Source organism: Archocentrus centrarchus, chromosome 4, assembly GCF_007364275.1.
Source record: "Archocentrus centrarchus isolate MPI-CPG fArcCen1 chromosome 4, fArcCen1, whole genome shotgun sequence".
NCBI classification, from domain to species: Eukaryota; Metazoa; Chordata; class Actinopteri; order Cichliformes; family Cichlidae; genus Archocentrus; species Archocentrus centrarchus.
In genome coordinates this window covers 26,543,192-26,567,844 of record NC_044349.1, presented here as the reverse complement: position 1 = coordinate 26,567,844, position 24,653 = coordinate 26,543,192, and the positions used below count along the sequence as shown (strand labels likewise).

Here is a 24,653-nt window from a genome sequence, read left to right as displayed (position 1 = left end):
TACCTCACATAGAAGGTGTGTCAAATTTTAATTTGAGGACATTAATTTGTATTTTGAATTTTCTGATGACTTTGAGACCAAAATGCAAAAGTTAACTTTACCATTGGATGAAAAATGAGACAGCTGACACTGACCTTGTAAAAAAGAACACAAACACTTGCAATGAAGAAGCAGCTTACACTCACTCACCCACTCACAGACAGAAGCTCATATTAGCTTTTGCGTAATCTGCCATTTAACTGTAATTGACTGTAATTGTAAGCTCGTTTTCTCAGGCTGATTAACAAAATAAAAGATTTATAACTAAAAGCCATTGAATAAATAGATTCTTAGAATATTTATGGGCATTTTGATGTCCTGTCTTAGTTTGTGCAAATTTAATTATTGACCCACAAGACCTGCAGTTCATGGTATTTTGTTTAATTGACAGGGAAAAATTGGAATTTTTTTCACTGGACTTTTTCCACAGGTACCTGAGATCATACCTGAGACATTATGCGTCTTTCACAGGAAACTAACCAGGATGACGGCCACATGTGAATAGCTGATGTCTAAAGAGGTGCAGGGATGCATCTCCAGAGACGAGTGCTGACTGCTGTGGTTTGAACATCCATGGCTTTGGTGAATATGAGCAGACTATACTGAAGACTGAAAGAGGGCTGCATATATAACTATTACCTGTGCACTGAATCAGTGATCATTTCTTTATGTTTGCAGTAAGATTTTCGTCGACGGGAACTGGATTTGATCCTGAAGGGATGCAATCCACATTTTTTAAATGAATTTGAGGAAAATTATTAGATAGTGACTGTTTCATGTTACTGTTTGTCATGTGGGCCAATTTATATGCAGAATTTACTTTGGACTGATTAAATTTAAATGCTAATCCACTTCACTAAACAACATTGACACACAAAAGACTAATGCTTGTTTTCTTTTTGTTTTCCAGGCCATAAGAAAGTATAGAAAGTAGGTACACTGACATCATTAAACCCTGTCTTAATTTTTTGCTAAATTCACAATCACAATAGTATAAGATTAGTTTTCACAAAAATCCTCTTCTGGCTCTTAACATCAGTGCAGTCCTGGCTGACCATCTGAGGTCAGGCTGGTGAAGTTGACCTCAGAAAGCTCTGAGGTCAAAAGGGGGATTGAAGGGAAAAGTGTAAATAAGCTGCACGCTAGACATACCATAAATATAACAATTTAAATAGAAATATAGCATCAAATAGCATATTGCAGAAACCTAAAGGCTTAAGCAGCAACACACACTCTTATTATTTAAATTCCTTCACTGCACATCACTGCTAAGTGGGGTACCCAGCTGGAATAATAAGCTTGCCTCGGGAGGAGATAGTTTCCATTCATCCATCCATCCATTGTGTAAACACTGGCTTAAACAAGATTTATGACACAAATGAGTAAATTATTATTAATATTTTATTACTCATTTTCTTACACATAGCATAACCAGAACATTACAGCTTTATATTATATAAAACACATTTGTATTGGATCTCTAGCTAGTTTGTAGTTATTGCAATTAATGAAGGACTATTAAGTGAAACTAACTTGATCACACTGAAGCAGATGTATAGTTAAATAATTAACAGATCATTTTTATGGGGAAACAATCATACAGCAAAGAAAGGCAGATCTAAACAAATAATTACAACCTGCTCCTCAAAATCAAAACTCCAGCCTTCCTGTAAAAAATTTTGCTCAGTCTTGTGTGTTACACACTGATTAAATGAAAAACAACTCAGTGAGATGTTGCATAGTTCAGCGAGCCTTGGCATAAACCTTGAAAGGTTCAGGAACACGTGTAGTTCCAGTGATTCCCTCTGTACTCAGCTCCACCCCATCAGGAACAGAGAAAGTGAACTGCTGCAGGAGGCCAACAAAAAACAGGAACAGCTCCATCTTGGCGAGGCTTTCACCAAGACACACACGCTTCCCTGAGGAGTTCACAAATACACATGTAGGGTTACAAGCTGTGGATGATTGTTTGTTTGTTTGTTTTTCTTGGTCAAAATGTGTGTGTGTGTGTGTGTGTGTGTGTGTGTGGGGGGGGGGGGGTCATTGTGAGCTGTACCTGCAGAAAAAGGTAGGAAAGCTTCTCTTTTCACAAACTTTCCATTGGCATCTAGGAAGTGTCCTGGGTTGAAGGTGTCTGGAGTCTCCCATTCAGTCTTGTCAAACAGCACAGACGTGAGGATGGGCAACACACCGGTACCCTTGAGAAAACAAGATAGACAGGAAAACAACAAGATGCACTTTAACAATAAAACTTGACAAAATAGGGGCACCCGGGTGGCTTAGTGGTGAAGCCGGTGACCACATACATATGCCGTGTTGCGGTGCAGGCGGCCTGTCTCCAATTTGCCCACATGTCTTCTGCTTTATCTTTCCCCCATTTCCTGTCTCCCTCCACTGCTAATAAAAGCCGCTGTGGCCAAAAATACAAAAAAAAAAAAAAGTTGACAAAACAAACATGTAACCACATGTAACCACATGCACCTTGGGTATGTAGTAACCATCCAGCGTTGTATCCTTGGCAGCAATCCTGAATCCATTGAGAGGAACAATATTTCCCACTCTCTGAATCTCGTGGATGACAGCATCAGTGTATGGCAGATTTGGTCTGTCAGCCATGGAAGGTTGGCGGGTCTGTCCAATCACGCTGTCTATCTCTGCCTGGACTTTCTCTGTGAAAGGGAATTAAAGGACTTGAGCTTTAACTGTGGGGGGAGACTTTTCTTTTCCCAAAGTGAGGTATATTTTCTTTCTCAGATTTCTTCTCCTTGATCTGCATGTCTTTAAATTCACACACAATGTAATTTAAAAAATTGTATTTTGTTGTTAGTAAATTAAAAAACTTTTTTTTTTGGCAGTTGACATGTTCAACAATTTCTGGATGGTCTGTCATAAAACTTTGTACTATTGCAATTCATTTTGCAATTGTTTTATCAGATTTACATTAATAACATAAAGTTTTGGAATTTTTAACAACATAATGTTTTTTAATAAGGTAACAATCTAACAACTGTTAGGTTTTTGCCTTTAGTTCAATTGTAATTCAAAGTATATCCTCTCAGAGCTGCTAGCATGTCCTGGCTATTTTAAAGCTCCTTGTAAGGCCCAGCACATCACCCACCCTGGACATCAGGATGTCTGATAAGGAAAGTCAGAGCCCACATTAAAGTGGTGGCGGTTGTTTCTGTTCCAGCCAAGAAAAGATCAGCAGAGCACATAACCAGGTTGGTCTCAGTGAAGCCCAGGTCAGATTCTTTGAGCTGTTCAAACATAAGGAAAAAGTATATTTGCAAATAAATGATAGATAAAGTTATGCCATATGTGCAATACAATCTCCACATACGTTCTCCATTTTGATGAGGAAAGCATCGATGTAGTCTCGGGGATTGTTGCGGTCCAGGTCCTTCTTGTGCCTGTTTAGCTCCTGAGTGATGAAGTCTTTGACTTGGTCGAAATGGCTGAACAGTTTGTTATGAGGACCTGGCAAATGCTTCATCAGTCCGGGGAATGATTCATAGAGCTTGTTGGAAAAACAGGTGATAAGAGACTGTTAAATTTGCAGTTATGTTTTATTAAGCCACGTAGTTACAGAAGCCAGATCCCACACTCATACCACAGTATTTTTTCTGTGTCATGTTCTGAAAGAAGTCAATTATTTAGACTTACCGTACCCCATATGGAACCCTCCAGCCAAAGAATCTCAGACAAATACTTCAGCATCAGCTGGAAGTTGTGGTCACTGTAGTCAAACCTTTTCCCCATCACAAGCTGGCAAATTATGTTAGACACAGCATTGTTGAAGAGCCCTGCTGGGCTAAAAAGTTTACCTGACGAAGAAGAAGAGACAACTGGATAAAAGGTTAAAGGTCATTCTTGGCTGTTGCCACTGCTTGTGCAGGGGTATGTACTTTATGTTCCACTTAATGTAAAGGACCTTTCTCCTGCTCTATCTCCTCCTGCAGGTATCGGATCTCCTCACAGATACACTGTTCCATGCGGTTTTTGCCCAGGCCAAAGTTTCGTAAGGTAGACAAAGCAAAGCGTCGTTGTGCTTTCCATTTTTCACCATTGCTCATGAACAGACCATCTAAATACAAACATGCAGATTTAGAAGTTAATGAGTTACGGAAAACAATTTTAGTACTGAATGGGGCCGTGAACAGAGGGTGACTTTAAAACCTGAGGTTCCTGAGTAAAACCTGTCAGCCATGGGACTGTGTGGTCGATCCACAAAGTTGTCAGCTTGTGTCACCAGAGCTTCCTTCACCATTTTGTATCCAGAGACGATTACTATTTTATTGCTGCCGAAGCAGAAAGTGAACACATTCCCGTAGATTTCAGCCAGCTGCAGACAACACAACACAAGTATGAACGATATATCACATTTCATATGAACTTCGGATAATTAAACTTCTGGGATCCACAGTTTTTGAGATATTTTTTTTGGTATGACTGTATTTGGACAGAGGGTTGACTGTTAAGTTTTTTTGGTAAAGCTATCACTATAGATGGAAGACTGACATATATATGCCTATTAACAGTAATAAAACAGTGGAATTTCACTCATCTAATGTGCAGCACAATCTGTTTTGACGTACCACACACGCTGTGCTGTTATTTATTCATCAAATAACTTCTAAAAACAACACCAACAGGAAATGTAATTTTTACCACCACTGTTTCCTGTCGCCCTCATTATTTAGGCCCAGAGGCTGCATTTTTTTTTTCCAAAATTTCTCTCTCTGTAGAAACAAATCTTTTTTCTTTGATTACTCCCCAGTTCCCAGGTCTTTAAATTAAATTTTTTAACCCTCTGATGACTCTAATATACCATTTTTGCTATAGGTCTTAGCATAAAAAAAAAAAACACAAACCAAAGAAACAAAAACAAAGGTACTCTTTATAAACTTTATTTAAAGTAAATAAGTTTAAAAAATTGTAGTAACTTATTATTTTCATTCTTTGGCAAGACTATAACTGTTTGCATAGTGTTCAGCTATTCTGAGTAATTGTGCAACTCTGATCATGAAGGGTTGTGAACCTAAATGTATTCAACAATCTGAATATCCAGAACAAAATCTAATTAACAGAAAAACACAACCCAGAAAAATAAAACAGCTCAAAGTAAAATCTGAAGCAAAAAAACTATTTAGGAATAATACATAACTTTCTGTCTTTGATTCTTAATACTTCAGTCATTGTGTCCTGTTAAATCTAAGCAGTAGATTACAATGCAGCCTTCATGTGTACTTTCCCAGAACAGTAACGCTGCAGCAGCGCAGACATCAAATGATAGTAACCTAGGTGTTTTTGGTAGTAATGCATGAAAAGGTACAGTATTAGGCTTGGCCATGCAAACAACAAAGCAGTACTTTAAATTGTACTTTTTGCTTAGAACCCCTTAAGAATACATAAGTATAAATCAGTACCTTGGTAAAATAAATATATGGGTGCTTCTTGTCCACAATCTGAAGATTCCCAAGAACGGGTAAAGCAAATGGTCCTGGTGGAAAATTTCTTGGATTCCTGTTTTTGAGGTAGTATGTGATCAGAAGGAACAAAAAAATAGAGAGTAAAACCCCCTCATTGCTCAGCAAAAAGGTAGAAAACCACATGGTTGGAGGAAGAGAAACAACAGCAGCTGGTTGTCTGTGCTCTGGAGATGTGTTTGTTCCTCGCATACACAAGTAGTTCATACTCTTCTGATGCAACAGTTCAGGACAAACAGGTCATGGCATAGTACTAATACTTCTCTGTTCAAAGGTGCTTGTGATACAGTAATTGCATAACACGCTGGGCTACAAAGCATAGTCTTATTTTTAATGCTTATATAAAATTATCTTTTTTGTATGGGAATAATAATATACGGTCACATGAAGGGTTTTAATTCTGTTCATTATATATATAGTTTTTATGTATAAAACATAAATAAAGAGTGGCTTTTGTCCTCCTCCTGCATAAAATCTAATCTGGGATCAGTCTCCAACCTGTGCCACAAAACGTGACCTGCCACGTGAGACGGCTCAGGTGGTAAACAGTCAGCTCTCAGTTTGTGGTTTGCAGAAGCAAGAGGAAAACTTCCTGTCACTTAAAGCAACAGCTGTGACAATAAGCTGATGGCCCAGAACTTAATTTGGTTTTTCTCAGTTTATGGGGTTGCTTATCATGTTCTGTATTTGAAAAGCATGAGTTAATTGAGGGTGTTTTTGTATGCACATCTAATGCTGTTTTAAACCAGACTCACAGCGCTGCATGATGACACGTGACCCACATAAAAAAATATTTCAAAGAGAGAAAGAAAATGACTTCAATTGTTTATTTCGCTACATTTTAGTCATCTGACAGTGTTTTCACTTTTTCACGATGAGAGTAAGAGTGAAACACTGGGGTCATCGCTGTGCATGTCTGGGAAATTTGAATATAATGATTTTTTTCTCCACTCTCAGAAGTAGTCACATTTGTCCTTTGTTAGTTTTTGGACTGTTGAATGTTGGTTCCTGAATACTTTGTACTGAATAAATGATGATTCTTTTCATTTTACTGTTTTTATTAACAAAACAATACTTTCCAAACTATGAGAACTAACCATATGTGGTATTGGCAACCTGTCCAAAGTGTAACCTGACTTTCACCCAGTGATAATTGGGACAGGCTCCAGCCCCCCTGCAACCTGGATTCAGGTAAGTGCAAGAAAACTGATGATGAACTTCTGGGACTGTGATAATTGTATCCACAATCACACAACTGAAATATGAATCTGATAATATGCATTCATCCTGCACTAAATGCATAACTCAGATATACAGGCTGTGCATGACTGCATGTATCACAGCAGATATACAAAACTGCTGTATTAACTGGGGGAATGGGGTTTCTTGTAGGGAGTTAATTTATTGTTTCAGTGGGTCCCCCCCCTCTGTGTTGTCAACAGTTTGGGTCCAGCCCAGAACTACATTGATAGTTGAGTGATAGTTCTGTTTAGTTAACCTCTTCTATGGCCATAAATTAACAAAGCAAACATCCAGACAAAAACCAACATAGAATTGATCTCTACATTGTATGGAACATGTTTGGGATCGTGTATCTTTTAACCTGTAAAGAACAGGAAAAACAGTTTCCCTCTTCCTTCTGCATGCCAGAAACTGAGACCTGACTATTTAGCACCTGAGCTGTCTCACCTGGCAGGCCACGCCCCCTTTTGGAATCACCTTGAAATCTGACCCCAAATATGATTTTTCCAGAATCTGCACAGAATCTGAACTACCAAATAGTTCCCTACTCCCCTAACCCCAGTCTTAGGCTAAGGCTAGGTTATTAGGCTGTGATTTTATATAGCTTACTAATTATTCTACTGCAACAGTTTTCATAGCTCTAAAAATCTGTGCATGGACTTGAGCTGTTTTTGAAGTCTTCTCTTCCTTGTCATGTTGGCAAAATAAAGACTGTATAAAGACTGAATTCAGACTCTATACACCAAAGGAAGATTTTTTTAAAAGGCTTATTGAGAGACAACAAGAACTAGAGCAGAGCCTGAGTCATGGTTAACTCAGGGATTTACTGCCATGAGCTTTGTGTTGTGTTATCGAAGACTGAGGCAGGTGGAGCAGGAATGATTATGGTGAAAATAGTCTCATTTGTGAAATGGAGTGGTTTATCTGGAATCCAAATGAAGGAGGAAGTCACTAATACAGATATTAATTCGCAGAAAACAGAATGCAGTAAGGAGAGCTTGATTACCACCACTCAGGTAACGACTACCTTCTTTGTCCTTTTGCCCTCGCAGTTGCATGAATTGTTTGCCTTGCTGCCTGACCACTTGTACATGCTCTGCCAGCTGTCAAAGAATTGGACTTTGTTTGTTGTGTCCTGTGTTAAATTCACTATTTGATCAATAATTACAAAACTGATAAGTGTTCTGTTTTAGTAGCTGATTTTGTGGTCAGGTGACATAGAAACTAATTTCACTGAGAACTTTATATGTTATCTCTCTTACATTGAAGATGCCTTCAGGCTTTAATGTTTATTCACAATAAAGTTACATTAACTAACAAAAACTACACATTTCAACACTTGTTGCAGTGAGGAGTAATGAGAGCATAAATACAGTGAACAGAATGTTGGCTGCAGACTGTAGAATGTGGACAGAAAGGTCAGATTATGTAACAAGTGAGTCTGATTGTTATGGTGAAGTTTGGGGGTGAGGCTCGACACATGCATGGAAATTCAACTACAACACCAAGAAATCATGCTTCTGCTTTTAACAAACCACTGTGCCAGTGCCGCTTTTGATTTTCACAAATACATTTATTATTTTAAACTGTCTACTAATCACATTTGTAACATATGTCATAGATTGCACAAAATCATATTGTGAGCTGTCTTTAATCACTGACAAATCAGCATGGGTATTAAGATTTAAAAGACATTCTTATAGTCAGCAGCACGTTGTAGGAGTTCAAGATCCTGCTCTGTTTTTCACATAAGGTCTTCAGTGTTACATAACATGATCTAGCGCCTTTGTATGCCCAGAACTGCATGTCCCACCCCTATAAAATCAGACATACCACAGTCCTGTTTGCAGGATCAAAGTGTGGCTCTTCACAGGGATCATTCAGACTTTCATCATGATTTTTCAAGTTGTTTTTGACTATATGAATTTTACAAGTTGGGTGTCATTCATTTTTGTCTTGTTAATTTTGTTTGATCTGATAAAAAACCGCAGGCCTCACAACTTTCCACCAGGACCCTGGGCTTTGCCTCTCCTAGGAAATGTTTTCACAGGAGTTGACTTCAAATCAGTGGGGAAGGTGAGCTTAAAAGTATCACTTTTACACTACATGCATGCATTTGTTTCAGCAGATCTTAACAGGGACACTTGAACCTGGTCCACATGATGTGCACAAGAAATAGCAAAAATGCATCTTTAAAGATTTTTAGTCATCACTGTCACACGTCCATAATTTGAGAGGAGTAGTTTCTGTGGGGAATTTATGAACTTCAGAGTCTTGAAAAAATGTATTTTTCATTGCCTACCTACTGAAGGCATCAAAGGAATATCCAAGTGTTCGTGAAACATTTCTCCAACAAATTTTTTCCACATGCAGCTGGCTGAGAAGTATGGTCCTGTGTTCAGTGTGAAGAGAGGCAGTGAGAGGATGGTGTACGTCACGGGATACAAGATGGTCAAAGAGGCTCTCGTTAATCAGCTGGACAGCTTTGTCGATCGACCAGTTCTCCCTCTCTTCCATACTATCTATAACGGCCTTGGTGAGTACATGAATCTAGAAACTACCAAATATACAATCAACAATCTGTATCTGAGGTTGGGGCGCCGTGTAAAATGTACAAACAAAATTCAAAAACAAATGGGATACCCTTTAAAGAAATATTTTTTAAAATGTCACATTAATGTCACATATTTTTTATTTTATTTTATTTGGGGGGGGGGGGTGTATATGTATGCAGAGACTGTTAGTTATTCTATATAATGTTTTCAAAGGTATATCTCTGAGCAATGGTTACCTGTGGAGGAAGCAGAGGAATTTTGCCAACACTCACCTGCGTTATTTTGGAGAGGGCAGAAAGTCACTGGAGAAGTACATTGAAGTGGAGTGCCACTTCCTTTGTGAAGCTTTCAAAGAGGAACAAGGCAAGTAGACTGCAGGAATTCAGTTGAGTAAAGTGTTTGTTGTGCAATAAAAAAAATTTTTAACGTATGATTTGTCATGACTTGGTTTTGACATATTCCCAGGAAGACCATTCAACCCCCACTACACCATAACAAATTCAGTGAGTAATGTGATCTGCTGTGTGGTCTTCGGACATCGCTTTGAATACAGTGATCCAAGTTATCGCAAGATTCTGGAGCTGGACAATGAAGCTATTGTGCTTGCTGGCTCAGCACAGGCACAGGTATTCCTTGTGTAAACTGTTATGTTGTGATAATAAAACAAGCTGTGTTGGTGTATTACTGATCTGAGAACGTGTCATCATCAACAGCTGCTTGATGTCTTTCCTGGCATCATGAAGTACCTGCCAGGACCTCACCAGACTATCCAAAACCACTACAGAGAGATCATGGAGTTCTTGAAGAAGGAAATAGGAAGTCACCAGGAGGACTTGAACCCTGAAGACCCTCGTGATTTTATTGATGCGTATCTGTCAGAGATGGAGAGGGTAGCAAAGACATTTCTAGCAAAGCTTGTGAATCATATTAACAATGATATACATTTGCATTAGAATAATTAAAATAGTTAGATGCTTTCGAAAATTCCACCTGATCAAGAGATCCTTTAGTGGCCAGAAGGAACACAAAGATAAAAATTAATGTAAGTCAGATTCCTCTCTCTGACTTCAGTGAGATTATGAGAACCTCTGCTGTATAAAAACATAAAACAGATGAGTGCAGTGAGTATGTATGTATACATTTGAGGATTTTCTTTCACAGTTAGGGGCCCTGCACTCCTATACAGACATTCCCAGTAAACAAAGTCATAACGTAGATCAAGACAAGCAAACAGTTTAAAATGTCAGTTACATTTAGAACTAAGCACGTGAAGCTGTAAAGAAATCTGAGCACAGAAAGACACAGGTGTCCCATGTTAATGTGCAACGTAAAAAATAAAAAAGGATAAGACATAAATGCTACATTGTACTTAAGTCAGTGCAGCTAGTGTGAAACAAAGTAAAGTTACAAAATCGGGAAATGTAGACACAAGAATAAACTTGACACAGGGTAATAGAGCAAGAGAAAGAGACAGAAAGGCTAAGAAAACAACTAAACTCTAATGCAACCAAAAACTGGAGCTAAGAGTAAAGAATACTAAAGAACATACATGAAGATAACAATGTAATCAATAAACAAATTAAGTACCAGACAGAGAATGCTAAAAAAAAAAACAGGAATTTAAAAGTCCCCAAACTCAAAACTACTCTCTGAAAATCATTAGCCTCATAGCATAATTGCCTAAGTCACATTTTGGCCAAATTGAGATACCTGGCTAATTCTACTTTGCTAACACTGTAGATTCATTTAGATAAGATATCTCAATTTGGCCAAAATATGACTGAGGCGATTATGCTATGAGGCTAACGATATGTGACTGGGAGAGCAAGAGCTACAATTTCTCTGGAAAATGTACAAACCTGCTGTAGAATAATATATTTGGTATTACTGTAAATTAGCCAATATCAGCTCAGCACTGTGGATAATGTCAGTATTTCTCTCTTACATTAGAAAAAACTGGATCCCCAGGCTGGCTTCAACACTGAAACGCTGCTGTTATGCACCCTTGACCTGTTTGAAGCTGGAACAGAAACAACGGCCAACACTCTACGCTGGGCCCTGGTATTCATGATGACCTACCCAGACATACAGGGTGAGAGTCAACACTGATGTATTCCCGTTTATCCATGATGACCACTGAACTCCTTGTTTTAGTTGTTGCTGTGCTTACATTTTCAGAGAAAGTCCAGGCAGAGCTAGACAGAGTGATCGGACAGTCACGCCAGCCCACCTTAGCTGACAGACCCAACCTGCCCTACACTGATGCTGTTATTCATGAGGTCCAGAGGTTTGGAAATATTGCTCCCCTAGGATTTCCAAGAAGCGCCAGCAAAGACACAACACTGGGAGGATACTTCATTCCTAAAGTAAGGGACTATTTACCTAATTCACCCAGATATAATTATTTATAAACAGCTAATATCAAAAATATCTTATAACTCCTTTTCAGGGCACTGCTGCTACTATGATTCTTGCATCTGTGCTGTTTGACAAGAATGAGTGGGAGACTCCAGATGTCTTCAATCCTGAGCATTTCTTGGATTCACAGGGCCAGTTTCGAAAAAGAGATGCCTTCTTACCATTTTCAGCAGGTCCTTTTCAATCTACTTTTAGCTCATTATCAACAATCATCAAAGTTCCCATTTGACTGCCACCAAATGCAAAAGACAAATACTTCTGTTTTCCCCACAGGTAAACGTATGTGTCTTGGTGAGCCCCTGGCCAAAATGGAGACGTTCCTTTTCTTTGCGTCTGTCCTCCAACGCTTCACCTTCACTCCTGTTCCTGGAGAAATGCCCAGCTTGGATGGTGTGTTGGGCTTCACTCATACCCCTCAGGAGTTCAGGATGATGGCTGTGCCTCGCTGATGCCATTCCACATCAATAACTTGAAGCTACACAAATTTTTATCAGCATACTAGAAATCTACAGAGAAGCAAAAATATAACATTCTGGCTTGCAACTGAAAAAGACATGCAGCTTTCTTAATGCAAGTCTCTTATCATTTCTTTAAATAATATTCAGGAATAGCTCTTCCCACCTCTTGAAAAACATTCAGTGCTCTTTCAGGTCAATCTATCACAGTGAGACCATTCCACTGAGACCGTTTCTGTTCCACAAACAGTAAATGGAGCAGCTGCAGGGCCAGATGCATCTCTCTGGTGCCATGTCAGGTCTTTGCTGGACTTTTTTCATATTTCTTAAGGACATGACTGTCAGATACTGTTCATCTGCTGTAGATAGTTTTGTATCTACTTTGTATCTTAATGGGTAGTAACAGCTAAAATGTAAGCATGTTTCTATCCTCCCTTTAATGAACACATTAAGAGACAAAACAATTACATACTATGCAGTAATGGATATAATTTTGTAGTTGGCTTGCATGGACTTAGGTGTTGTCTAAAGGTCTTCAGTTAATCAACCCTACCAGGAAATATGAAGAATATGTCACTGATGTATCAAAGCCACAATTTTAACCTTGAAAGAAAAGGGTTATTATGCTACAAAATCAATAATGCCACACTGAAAGTTGAGCCCTGTATTGTTTTGGTTGTGTTAATTACAGAGAGAACCCAACAGTGGTGGCAGTGGGAAGGAAAAACTCCCTTTTAACATGAACAAACCTCCGGCAGAACCCGGGTCTGGGAGGGGCAGCCATCTGCCATGACTGGCTGGGGCTGAGGGGAGAGAGACAGGACAAAAGACACGCTGTTGAATAAGGGCATCCAGCAGAGTGCCGTGGCAAGTCTTTGGCATAGCAAAACTAGATGTTGAGAAAAGATAGTCACACTAAAATATTCATTAAGGTGTTACAATTTACATTGAGAGTATTTTGTATTCTAATCTAATGATTCATTTAAAAAGTGCCATGATGAACCTGTTGGCTTTACATTTTACTTAGTAATTTTGTTTTGAACTAATAAGCAGAGTGCATCACATGGGATATTTAGCATTGCTGGTTTCACCAATCTGCACTCTGTAAATCAGATTTATTCAGTATGTTAAGCCTTTTGTGGAACCCACATTCTGATAACAAAAATGTAATAAATAATAATTCACTATTTGTTTTTTCAATAAACACTAAAAAACTAACAGCCATTCTGTTAGCTCTGTATGTGGCTTGTTTTTGCTGATGGTGACATCTGACTAAAACTTGAGCCTCTCAGAGTTGCTTGCTTTGTATCCTGGCTATTATGAAGCTCCTTGTAGGACTCAGCACATGACCAACCCTGGGTATCATCAGTGAAGCCCAGGTCAGATTCTCTGTGTTGTTCAAACATGAAAAATAGATATTATTAAAGAATATTAACAAAAATTAGCTATTTGTGAAGTGCCATAAATACAATGCTGTTGTTCAAATACAGTCACCCTCTTTCAATTTTCAAGGATTTACGTATCAGGACAAAATAAAAAAAAAAAAAAAGTCTGGTCCTCAACAGGTCGTAAATTTAGGTAAATACAACTTCAGATGAAAAATAGATCATTATATGCAATAACTTTATTTTACAAAAATTAAGTGAAATGTGAAAAATTAGGAACACTCCACGGAGATTAAGAGAGTAACTGGCAGCCTCTCTAAAAGCAGATGTTTTTTTTTTTCAATTTGCTGGTCTGGTGCATTCAGGTAGGTATTAACACGATGCTGTGAAACAAGCACAAACAGCAGCTAGTGGTTCTTGTGCTTTATGTTATTTTATTTTATTTATTTTTTCCCTCTGTCATAAAACTGCTTATCAAATCTTGCTCTCAAAGGGCCAAGTAGATATTTAGCAATGATGAATTAGCTGCCTCAAGTTCTGCCCTGATAATCAACATAAAAGAATGTGTGAACTCCAAGTAGGCTTATTTGAAAAACAAACAAAAAAAAAAGAGGTCACATTCACTTCAGTGTCTGAATGTACAGTTTTAATTAAAAAGATTTTTTTAGTGTCAGTTTTTTTTTTAAATATGTTTTTCCCACTGGTTCTGCTCATACAGTAGACTCATCCTAAATTTCCCTCCAGACACACAAACAAACAAGTTTGTGAATGTGATCGAACTAGCACTGCCAAAAACATATTTAATATAAGGCATAAAATGAGTTTTTTGGAGCTCATTCAGCAGTATGAAGAATGTGTTTGGCCCTTCATCTAATTGCTCATTTTCCCTCTTGAACGTGTTCCCTCACTCCCACCTGCTGTGGCCTCAGCTCTTGCTCTCCACTTCTGGCTCTGAATTTCTTGCTCTCCAGCCTGAACCTTTTCTTTGCCCCAAACCACCTTCCTCTTTATAATAAATCTCTCCTTACTTGGAAACAGCCAACCCTGGTTTGTTTTGCTTTGTGATTCATCATTTCAGCTAAACAGTTTATAATATACTTGGAAGAAAGTAAAACCAACCATACCAAGTGCAGCAGCAACAAAAGTCTGTACTGGACTGACTGAGCTGCACAGATTGTATTTTTAAACACTATAATGGTTCAGCCCATTTTAATTCAGTGACATAAAGACAGGGAACACATGGGAGCCATACTGTATGCCACGAAATCTGCTGCTGTATGTAGCTAAGGAGCTTCATCTGCCCACTCAACAATTTCAGAATGGCAATCACATTGCTATGTTTGACAAGGGTAATCAACACATAAGGAATAGTGACCCCTGTTATATAATTCAGTCAATATTCTGCAAACTGTTTTAGTAAGTTTTTGAAGATCACATTCTTTCTGTTTAAACTCAAACATAACAACTGCCTTATCGCTCACCGACCCCCCTGTGTAAACAGACAGCTCTGGGCTGAAGCAGTCTGAGTTTTACTGGATGCTGAAGGGGATTTATATAATACTCAAAGTATGTTTAAAATGTTTAATAATGTCCTGTAACTATTAAAGTTATTTAGGCATGAGTTGAAGACACTGGGATGTATTTGTATGCGGATTTATTTTTCATGTAAACAAATTTAAAAAATATGCTCAGTAAATTTATTCAAAGATACTCACGTTTCTCCCATTTTCTCTCATTTTTACAAACAATTCACCAGATTCAATAAAATGTGACTATGTATCTGTTATATATAACAGAGACATTTGATAATGTTTAATTCATAGCACTGTAAAAAATTTTTTTTCCATCATGAATGGAAATTGTATTTGTAATTATCAGATAAAGGATGCAAAGTTCACAGAACAGTTCAAAGTCAGTGTGTCAAAGTGTCCATAATATGTATAAAAACGAGTGCTGTTTTACCCACATGCGAATAAACTTTTAAGTGAACTTAATGAAAATACAACACATATTTATAAACAGAAGATAATATTTGAAATCCTTTGGCCTAATACAGATAAAGACCCAAGTCAGTATTAGAAAGGAATAATGTGAAATATAATGGTGTTCACTCAGCAATGATCAACACATGGCTGTTTTTTAACAAAGCTGTGTAACCACTAATATGTATTACATAAACACAGTTCTATTGTGTTCTCTTACAATATGTAAAATACAGATTAAATTGTGTATTTATTCAAAGTATATTTTCAGTTGCAGGTCAGTTCTGTCATGTCATTGCTTCTCTGTGGGATTCTACAGTGTTGGTGATTTGGTAAAAAGATTTTGAGGTTCAGCTCATTAATCCTTCTGTTTGGACAGAATGACATCAGCGAGGCACAGCAAGCATCCTGAACTCCTTGGGAGAATAGGTGAAGCCCATCACACCCTCCAAGCTGGGCATTTCTCCAGGAACAGGAGTGAAGGTGAAGCGCTGGAGCAGAGATGCAAAGAAAAGGAACAGCTCCATTTTGGCCAGGGGTTCACCGATACACACACGTTTACCTGTTGGGAAGCAATCAGAAGTATTTATCCTGCTGTCGCCAATTTTGGTATGAAATTTACTGTTGATGTAAACTTCATTTGATACCAAAAATACTTTAAAATTACCTGCTGAAAATGGTAAGAAGGCCTCTCTTCTTCGAAATTTCCCCTCTGAATCCAAGAAATGCTCAGGATTGAAGACATCTGGAGTCTCCCACTCATTCTTATCAAACAGGACAGACGAAAGTATCGTACTAATAGCTGTGCCCTTAAATAGAGATATACAATGTGGTCATCAGCTTTTTATAAATAATTTACTGACGTATTTACAGACTAATGTTGATCTGTGGCTGAGTCTGGTAAATAGCCCCTTACCTTAGGAATAAAGTATCCTCCGAGTGTGCAGTCTTTACAGGCCATTTTAGGGAATCCCAGGGGAACAATATTTCCAAACCTTTGGGTTTCATGGATAACGGCATCAGTGTAAGGTAGGTTGGGTCTGTCAGCTAGGGTCGGCTGGCGAGACTGTCCGATCACTCTGTCTATTTCTGCCTGGACTTTTTCTGAAAGGAGAAACAGTAACAACTGATACAGACAGCAATAACCATCACAGTCACATTTGCCTAAAATCATCCATGTATATTCTTCAGGTTTTTCTGATTTCTGTAGTTTGTGGCTGCCCATCTTTTGTGTCACCCTTCCTCCTGTCATTGACTGTCATTGACTTCACAGAAATCAATAACAGTGTACCATGTAGAAGTATATCTCAGTTCTTAAAATGCATGAATGTCTAGAAGGTCTGGGTTCGATTCCACCTTGGCCCGGGCCCCCCTCTCTCTCTGTGTGGAGTTTGCATGTTGTCCCTGTGTCTGCGTGGGTTTCCTCCAGGTACTCCGGTTTCCTCCCACAGTCCAAAGACATGCAGTTACTGGGGTTAGAGCAGTGGTTCTCAAATAGTGGGGCGCGCCCCCTTTTGGGGGCGCGGTGCGATACCTGGGGGGGCGCGTGTGACCCTGGGGAACAGGCTTTTTTTTGGGGGGCCGTACTAGTATAAAGTGTAATTGCGCATCCACTACAGTAGGCGGCAGTGGCGCTGTCATTGTTACTTCTGTCACGTTTGCGACAGTGCAACATTTTACGACTTACAAGACAACAGGTTTGCCTTGGTTAGCAGTGTTGAGTCAACAGAAAGCTCCGACTGCGTTCTGCCTATAGCCTCCGTTATTCAACATAACAACCCCCAACATGAAAAAGTTTTTAACAGGGATGAAAAGAAAAGCGGAGAGAGACAAAGATAATGAGACAAAAGAAAGTCACCCGAAAGCTAAGACGAGGAAATACGACGAAGCGTATTTAGCGCTTGGCTTCACTGTCACTACAGTTGGAGAAGAGGAAAGACCGGTGTGTTTGCTGTGTCTAGTTGGTCAAACATGTTTACAGTTTAAACAAGGATTTATTTATTTTTAATTTCAGGCAATGATGCACTTAAAATCTTTTCTGTTGCAGACTTAAAACACAATTTAATAAAGTTATTCTTTGTAAGTTTGACCATATGTCTTTCTTTTTTTCTTTAATGTTAATAAGGATAAAATGTTATGCAGAGATGGATAGTCACAGTGGGGAGTGGGGGGCGCGAATAGTTTTCTTCTTGCTAGGGGGGGGCGTAACAGAAAATAATTGAGAAGCACTGGGTTACAGTAACTGGCTACTCTAACTTGCCCATAGGTGTGAGTGTAGATGGTTGTTTGTACAGGGTGTACCCTGCCTCTTGCCCCATGAGCAAGGATGTCTCATTTCATCCTGATGCCTCTCTTGTCCGCACTTCTTTTACTTCTTTGTCAGGGGGGACTAAGACATGAAGAGAGGAGCTGAAGAGGGGAATCGAGGATGTGCAATCTGAGAAATAATGACATGGAGGAGAGAGTGATAAGGCACTAACCCTGTATCTCTGGGTAGTTCATCACAAATGCTAGGGCCCAGCGTAAAGTGGTGGAAGCTGATTCTGTTCCAGCCTCAATCAGGTCCAGGGTGCAAACCAGAAGTGTTTCTGTATTAAAGCCAGCATGAGGATCCTCTTTTTTCTAATGTAACAAAAAATATTAATTATTATCCACAGTACTGGGCATATTTAGGCTAGTTACATTATTACCAATGAATTTCATGACCCTGTGGTTTGTGCTTTTGATTCATTTGATTACTAGGGATTTATTTAGCCTGACATGTTGCTGTTCATTGACAAAAGTAATAAATACAAATTTACTGCAAAGCAACTAATGAAAATCAGTCATTGCTTTTGAATTGTGGTTTAAGATGATTATTTAAAACAAATTATAAAAAAAGGCCTGGAAAAAAATATAGCAACTTTATTGCTCAGCCTTAGGATTACGATGATTGCCCTATCCCCCTTTTGAGGTAATAGCTGAAATGATTTTATAACACTCAGTGAGACTTCTCCAGCTGTCGACATGTATTTTGGCCCCCTCCCAGACTGCTCCAGCTGTCTCAGGTTTGAAGGGAGAAGACAGAAGAAAAAACTGTGACAGAACTGTGCTTTGTCTCATCACTCCAAAGGATAGAAGCTCTGTCAGTATGTACTTTGCCATTTTAGCCTCACGTTTTATTATTTGCTTTCAGCAGGGGTGTGGTAGCTTTCTGTGGTCCATGTTCAGTATGGTACACCATCATCTTTGTCCTGGACAGTTTCATTAATTTTGTGATATTTCTGCTATACCATAATTCAAAAGTAATATTTGATTTTAGTTCATTTTCTTTAAATTTTTATTCATTACTTTTGTCAGTTCAAAGTTATTTTGGTGACCACTGAGGGTTGCAGAATTGTTGTGGTTCATATAAACGCGCATTAAAACATGCCTCATGTTTTAATGCAAACTTTAAAAAAAGAACTTAACAGGGTTCATAGGCTTTGGTAGAAATATATTTGTGTTACCTTCTCCATCTCTGACAAATATGCATCAACAAAATCACGAGGGTCATCTGGGTTCCAGTCCTCCTGGTGCTTTTCAATTTCCCTATTCAAGAAAGCCACGATCTCCCTGTAGTTGGCATGGACAGTTTGGTGAGGTCCTGGCAGGTACTTCATGATGCCAGGAAAGGCATCATACAGCTATTGATGATGATAAACTGATTAAAAGACCAACAACACAGTTTGTTTTTATGGTAACAACATAACAATTTAAAGAAGGAATACCTGCGTCTGAGCGGAACCAGCAAGCACGACCGCTTCATTGTCCAGCTCCAGAATCTTGCGAAAGCTTGGATCACTGTATTCAAAGCGATGTCCAAAGACCACAGAGGAGATGATGTTACCGACTGCATTTGTAATGGTGTATTGGGGGTTGAATGGTCTTCCTGGGAAGATGTCAAATCAAGCATAAATAAATGGCAAAAAAAAGAAAAAGAAATGATTCCAGTGCATGAGAAACGCTTCAGTCACGTGAATTTCTGCAGTCTGCTTGCCTTGCTCCTCATTGAAAGCTTCACAAAGAAAGTGGCACTCCACTTCAATGTACTTCTCCAGCGACTTCTGGCCCTCTCCAAAGTAACGCAGGTGGGTGTTGGCAAACTTCCTCTGTTTCTTCCAAAGGTAACCATTGCTCAGAGCTATACCTATTAGAGTGTCATACTGAATTAATAAATGTTGAGGCATGAAGAACCAAGAACTTACCAGAGGCTGCCAATGGACTAAGAACTATAAAGATTGTATTAGAAGTTTTGCATAATTTTATGCATGATTTTGCACTGTTTTGGATAGTGGTGCAAGAAATTCTGCTTAATCAATGGTAAACAAGTATTAGCATCAAAATGTAAATAAAAATATGATTATTTTGCCAAAACGCCACTCATTTTGCAATCACATAACATGGTTGGATTGAAATCATGCGTACGCTAGAACAAAGTAAAATATGTGCCTAAAATATTTGTAGAAAGCAGTGCAGCATGTAATACTTGAAATACAAAATTATTGCCTTGACAAAGAGAATGGTGCAGCAGAAAATATATGCAATAGCACACGTTTTGACCCACTCACCAATACCCTTAAATATAACATGGAAAAGTGGGACGATTGGTCGATCAACAAAGTTGTCCAGCTGGCTGACAAGAGCCTCTTTGACCATCTTGTATCCTGTAACAAACACCACCCTCTCACTGCCCCTCCTCAAACTGAACACCGGGCCGTACTTCTGAGCCAGCTGCATTCAGAAATAAATCAAGAGGAGAAATGTTTCACAGACACGTTGCTATTCCTTTGGTAATAAAGACAATTTTGTCAGACTTAATATGTTTCAAGGAGTAGAAAAAACACAGTTTTGAAAAGGAGCTATGCTGAAGTCAATAAATCCTCACTAAAACTTTAAAATGTCTTTAACAGTTGGACTCCTGTCCATTTGTTGCTATTTACTGTGCACATGATATTGACCAGGCTACTAATTGTATTTTGCACTGCAAAGATCAAGTGCATGCACGTACTGCAAGTGTTAACATTCAGCTCACCTCCTCCATTGTTTTGTAGTCTACTCCAGTGAAGACATTTCCTAAAAGAGGCACAGCCCAGGGACCTGGTGGAAAGTTGTGAGGTCTCCGATTTCGTATCACATCAGCCAAAATTACCAGTACAAAACCGAGCAACAGCCAACTAGTAAAATTCATGCAATCAAAAAGGGCTTGAAAAATCATGATGAAAGTATAAGAAATCTGCCTGAAGAGAAACAGTGTGAGCCAGAGGACAGGGCTGTGGTATGTATGTTGTTATCAGGGTGCAGTGGACTGAGGAAAAAGAGGCCCCAAGCATGTTACATAACACTAATGTATCAGGAACTCTGGGGGCTGGAACATAAACTCTTTCAGCTGGCTGCTGACTATAAGCGTGTATGTTAAATGTTACACAGTAACAGTATAATTATGAAATGAAAGGTCATTCACCGGTGGCAAACAATCCAGGCAGGAAGTTGTGATGAGTAAACAGGCAAAGGTCTTTCACAAGGAACAATAAATAACAGCTCAAAGAACAAAAAAGCTCCACTCCAGTGAGCACTGAGATAATCTGAAAACACAGTAGTGCTTGGTGGGGAGTCTCCGTATGGAGGAAACTGATTAGATGACATCATATTATAAACAAAACTGGCCAGTAAAAAATGTAAATAAAGGTGGGTCTTCACTTAGTAAAATGGTTTTTTTTTAATTTATAAAATAAATAAGTACAATACTGAATGAGCTGAAATGCTTCACTGATGAAATCAGTCGCACCATTAGTGCAAATAATCAAATTACAAAAACTGCTTGCTGAAAGTCCCAACACTACAGTAGACCACAAAAAGAAATCCCATAACAAAGTGTGTGCATAAATAATAAACATCTTGCTTATATATTGTAAGCATCATGCCATGACTCTATGGTCAGGTTTTTTTTTATTCAAAAACATAACCAAGGCATTTTTACATAAATGAACACATTTATAAAAATATGTAATTGTACATACCGAGTGAGTAATTTTAAAATTCATGTTATTGCTAAGAAAATTCAGATTATTGAATCTAAACTAAATCTAAAATGTATTTTCCCCCAAACATTAAGTGTTATTTTTGTCATATAAAAAAATTAAATTCAAAATCAGTGAATGATTTTTGTCTTCTTAGATACAACATTTGATATGTTTTTTATGTTCTATTGTGAATAAAATATGGGTTTTGCAAAACATTACTCTCTGTTTCTATGTACATTTGACAGCATCCCAACTTGTAAACAAAATTGCAGATTTGGACCTAGAGGTCATTGACATTCACCTGTGAAAACCCATCAGAACTCATTCATCCATCTATTTTCCTAATGATTCCTTTCCAGTGAAACCCCTCCAATTTTTCACAGTTCTTCCCATTTGGACTGTTGAAGTTCTCCTGTAGAACAATATTGTTGTCAGATGTGGTAAACTCCAGCTTTCCGCTGAAGATTCCTAAGGAGGTTGAAGTCTCTGAATACCTGCTCAAGCAGGTATGAGCACAAACTTTGAGGTCTATGGCCTGGCAGACCTTAAATGATAAATACATAATAATCTTTATGGATGCTAATGATAATACAGCCAGGCAGTCAGATAATCCAGTTACTGTCTTTCTGCTCTGTGGATGTACAACACCATGCCCTGGCTGATGAAGTTGCTGCCTGGACCTCACCAGAGGACATTTAGCTTGATAAAGAAGATAACTGAATTTGTAGAAATTAAGATAAAAGAACACAGAGAAACCTTTGACCCTTCATCACCAAGAGACTAAATGGGTTTGTTTCTTGTTTGTTCTTACATCTATAATAAAATATGTAAACATACAGATTCATATATACTTATACTTTTGTGTAACTTTAATTATAGATTTATGTACATAATATACATAAATAAAAAAAATGCTTTTTTCGATTTGCAAGTAATTGCATACAGTTTTTAGTTACATTTTACACAGTGTGAAAGATTTCAGAACATGTTTTGTATTTATATTATTTATATAATGAAATATAATAATTGTCTATTGTGCCATTGATAGAAGGAAGACAAAGATTCTGGTTTTTACCTCGAAAATTTGAGTGCTTGCACCTTGGACCTGTTTGGAGCTGGAACTGAAACTACGACTACTACTTTACACTGGGGGCTTCTGTACATGATCCATTACCCTGACATACAAGGTGTCTGTATGAGTAATATCTACTGTGTGTACATGTTTTGTGAGCATCTTACAGATTATATTTTCAGGGGCTTCTCAAAGCTTTGGTTTTGTACTGGGAGAAGAAAAGAATTATGCAACATCAATTTTAGCCAACTACACAACAAACATCATTTCCTGTTTTTCCTGTGTGCAGAGAAAGTCCAGGCTGAGATAGATGCTGTGGTTGGTTCATCCAGACAGCCATCTACAACTGACAGAGAAAACATGCCATTCACTGATGCAGTTATCCACGAGATCCAGAGAATGGCAAATATTGTCCCTCTTAATGTGGTCCACATGGCAAACAGGAACACAACTCTGGATAAGTACTCCATTCCAAAGGTACACAATCCACCAGTAATAAATGTGTAGTTACAAAGAACAAAGTGATTATAAATGATGGCTAAAGGACAGTTACAACTGACTCAGGGATCCTCAAATGAGAGCTGTTGATGGTAAGAAAATGTAGCTAATAGTGATGTTCCAATTTTGCCTTTTTAACAAATTGTACTTTTTAGGGTACCATGATCATGCCTACATTGCACTCTGTTCTTCATGATGAGTCTATCTGGGAAACTCCACATTTGTTCAATCCTCAACATTTTCTGGACCAGGATGGCAAATTTAGAAAGAGAGATGCCTTCATTCCCTTTTCTGCAGGTTAGTCATTACTCACAATCCTTTTAAACCCAGTTAAACACTGTTTTAGGCAGTGGTAAAACAGATACTGCGTGTCACCGATTACCATCACTGCTTACAATTATGTAATTAAACTTGTTGTTTTCTATATTCTCAGGTAAGTGTGTGTGTCTTGGGGAGCAGCTGGCCAGGATGGAGTTATTCCTGTTTTTTACCGCCCTCCTGCAGAGGTTTTCACTGTCTGCACCTGCTGGAGAGAAGCCCAGCCTGGAGTTCAAGCTGGGAGCCACACGCTGTCCTAAATCTTATCGTCTGTGTGCTGCACCACGTTAAAGCATCAGTTATCTTAAACTAAGCATGTCTGTCTCTCAGCTCACCGAATGACTGTCTTTTGCTATATTATTCTTAAAGTAATTAAGAATATCTGACATACAGTTCTCTCTTTAAAAAAAATAGTAGTATCTAGTAAAATATAATATATAATAAGTATTTTAATTCTTCTAAGCTTGTAGGATTTTGTTAATAAATCCTGATACATAATTAACATAAACAAGTTTTTTCTAATATGCAATAAAATCCATCCGTCCATCCATCCATCCATCCATCCACCCATCCATCCATCCACCCACCCATCCATTTTCTTCTGCTTAGCTGAACCGGGTGGGGGTGCAATAGAAGTTTCTTAAAGTACATTTAAAACGAACAAAGAAAACAAAATAAATATATTCCTTTAAAACACTGCCCAGAGAGTGAGCTGTTTGCACTCTCAGAGTGCTTCTTGTTCATGTATAAGTTTTTTTCAGCTTCCAAGAAATCTCACATTTCCCCTCTCGTTTAAATGAGAGGGGACATTATTCTCACTATAATTTCCAGTAATAAGATCGCCATGATCCAGTGATACTTAGCCTTGGATTATTCTCATATGCACATTACCTAGGGCAGAACTGGTTTCAGGTACCACATATTGGTCAAATAGAAGAAATGAATCCTTAATTCCCTTTGAAGATCATTTTTTTCTTTTCTCTCTCTCTCTTTTTCTTCTCTCTCTCTCTCTCCCACTTTTGGTTCCTGAAATTATTTTTACTTATTCTTTGTTTATGGAATTGTTCTTCAGTCTCATCTGTAGAGAGATATTAATTTCATTAAAAGTTGCAATAAAAAAAGTATTTTTCCCTTATTATTAAGAAAGTTATGTGGAAAAGAA

At 38.2% G+C, this 24,653-nt stretch overlaps 2 protein-coding genes and 1 pseudogene across 3 annotated transcripts; 2 read left to right on the top strand and 1 right to left on the bottom strand.

Moving 5' to 3' along the window:
• Positions 1–1,440: 1,440 nt before the first annotated feature.
• On the bottom strand, positions 1,441–20,883 carry LOC115779638 (cytochrome P450 2J6-like). Of its 2 annotated transcripts, XM_030728402.1 has the most exons (12): positions 20,616–20,883; positions 20,152–20,314; positions 19,581–19,730; positions 19,312–19,472; positions 19,051–19,227; positions 18,043–18,184; positions 3,703–3,863; positions 3,380–3,556; positions 3,158–3,296; positions 2,521–2,708; positions 2,096–2,237; positions 1,441–1,958 (listed from the first exon to the last, which is right to left on the bottom strand). In XM_030728402.1, exons 1-12 carry the CDS (start codon positions 20,796–20,798, stop codon positions 1,783–1,785), a joined length of 1,959 nt encoding a protein of 652 aa, XP_030584262.1. In that variant the 5' UTR covers positions 20,799–20,883; the 3' UTR covers positions 1,441–1,782. The 2 variants fall into 2 exon arrangements, with proteins under 2 accessions (XP_030584262.1, XP_030584261.1); XM_030728401.1 differs by lacking the exons at positions 18,043–18,184; positions 19,051–19,227; positions 19,312–19,472; ... (1 more) ...; positions 20,152–20,314; positions 20,616–20,883 and adding exons at positions 3,971–4,123; positions 4,216–4,381; positions 5,466–5,750 and having other exon boundaries at positions 1,449–1,958.
• Positions 8,600–13,413, top strand: LOC115779641 (cytochrome P450 2J2-like). Its single transcript, XM_030728404.1, has 9 exons — positions 8,600–8,843; positions 9,141–9,303; positions 9,536–9,685; positions 9,788–9,948; positions 10,036–10,212; positions 11,273–11,414; positions 11,501–11,688; positions 11,772–11,913; positions 12,014–13,413. The coding sequence occupies exons 1-9, from the start codon at positions 8,661–8,663 to the stop codon at positions 12,187–12,189; spliced, it is 1,482 nt and encodes a 493-aa protein (XP_030584264.1). The 5' UTR covers positions 8,600–8,660; the 3' UTR covers positions 12,190–13,413.
• Positions 20,884–22,240: 1,357 nt separating the features above from the next.
• Positions 22,241–23,782, top strand: LOC115779643 (cytochrome P450 2J2-like; annotated as a pseudogene).
• Positions 23,783–24,653: the final 871 nt, after the last annotated feature.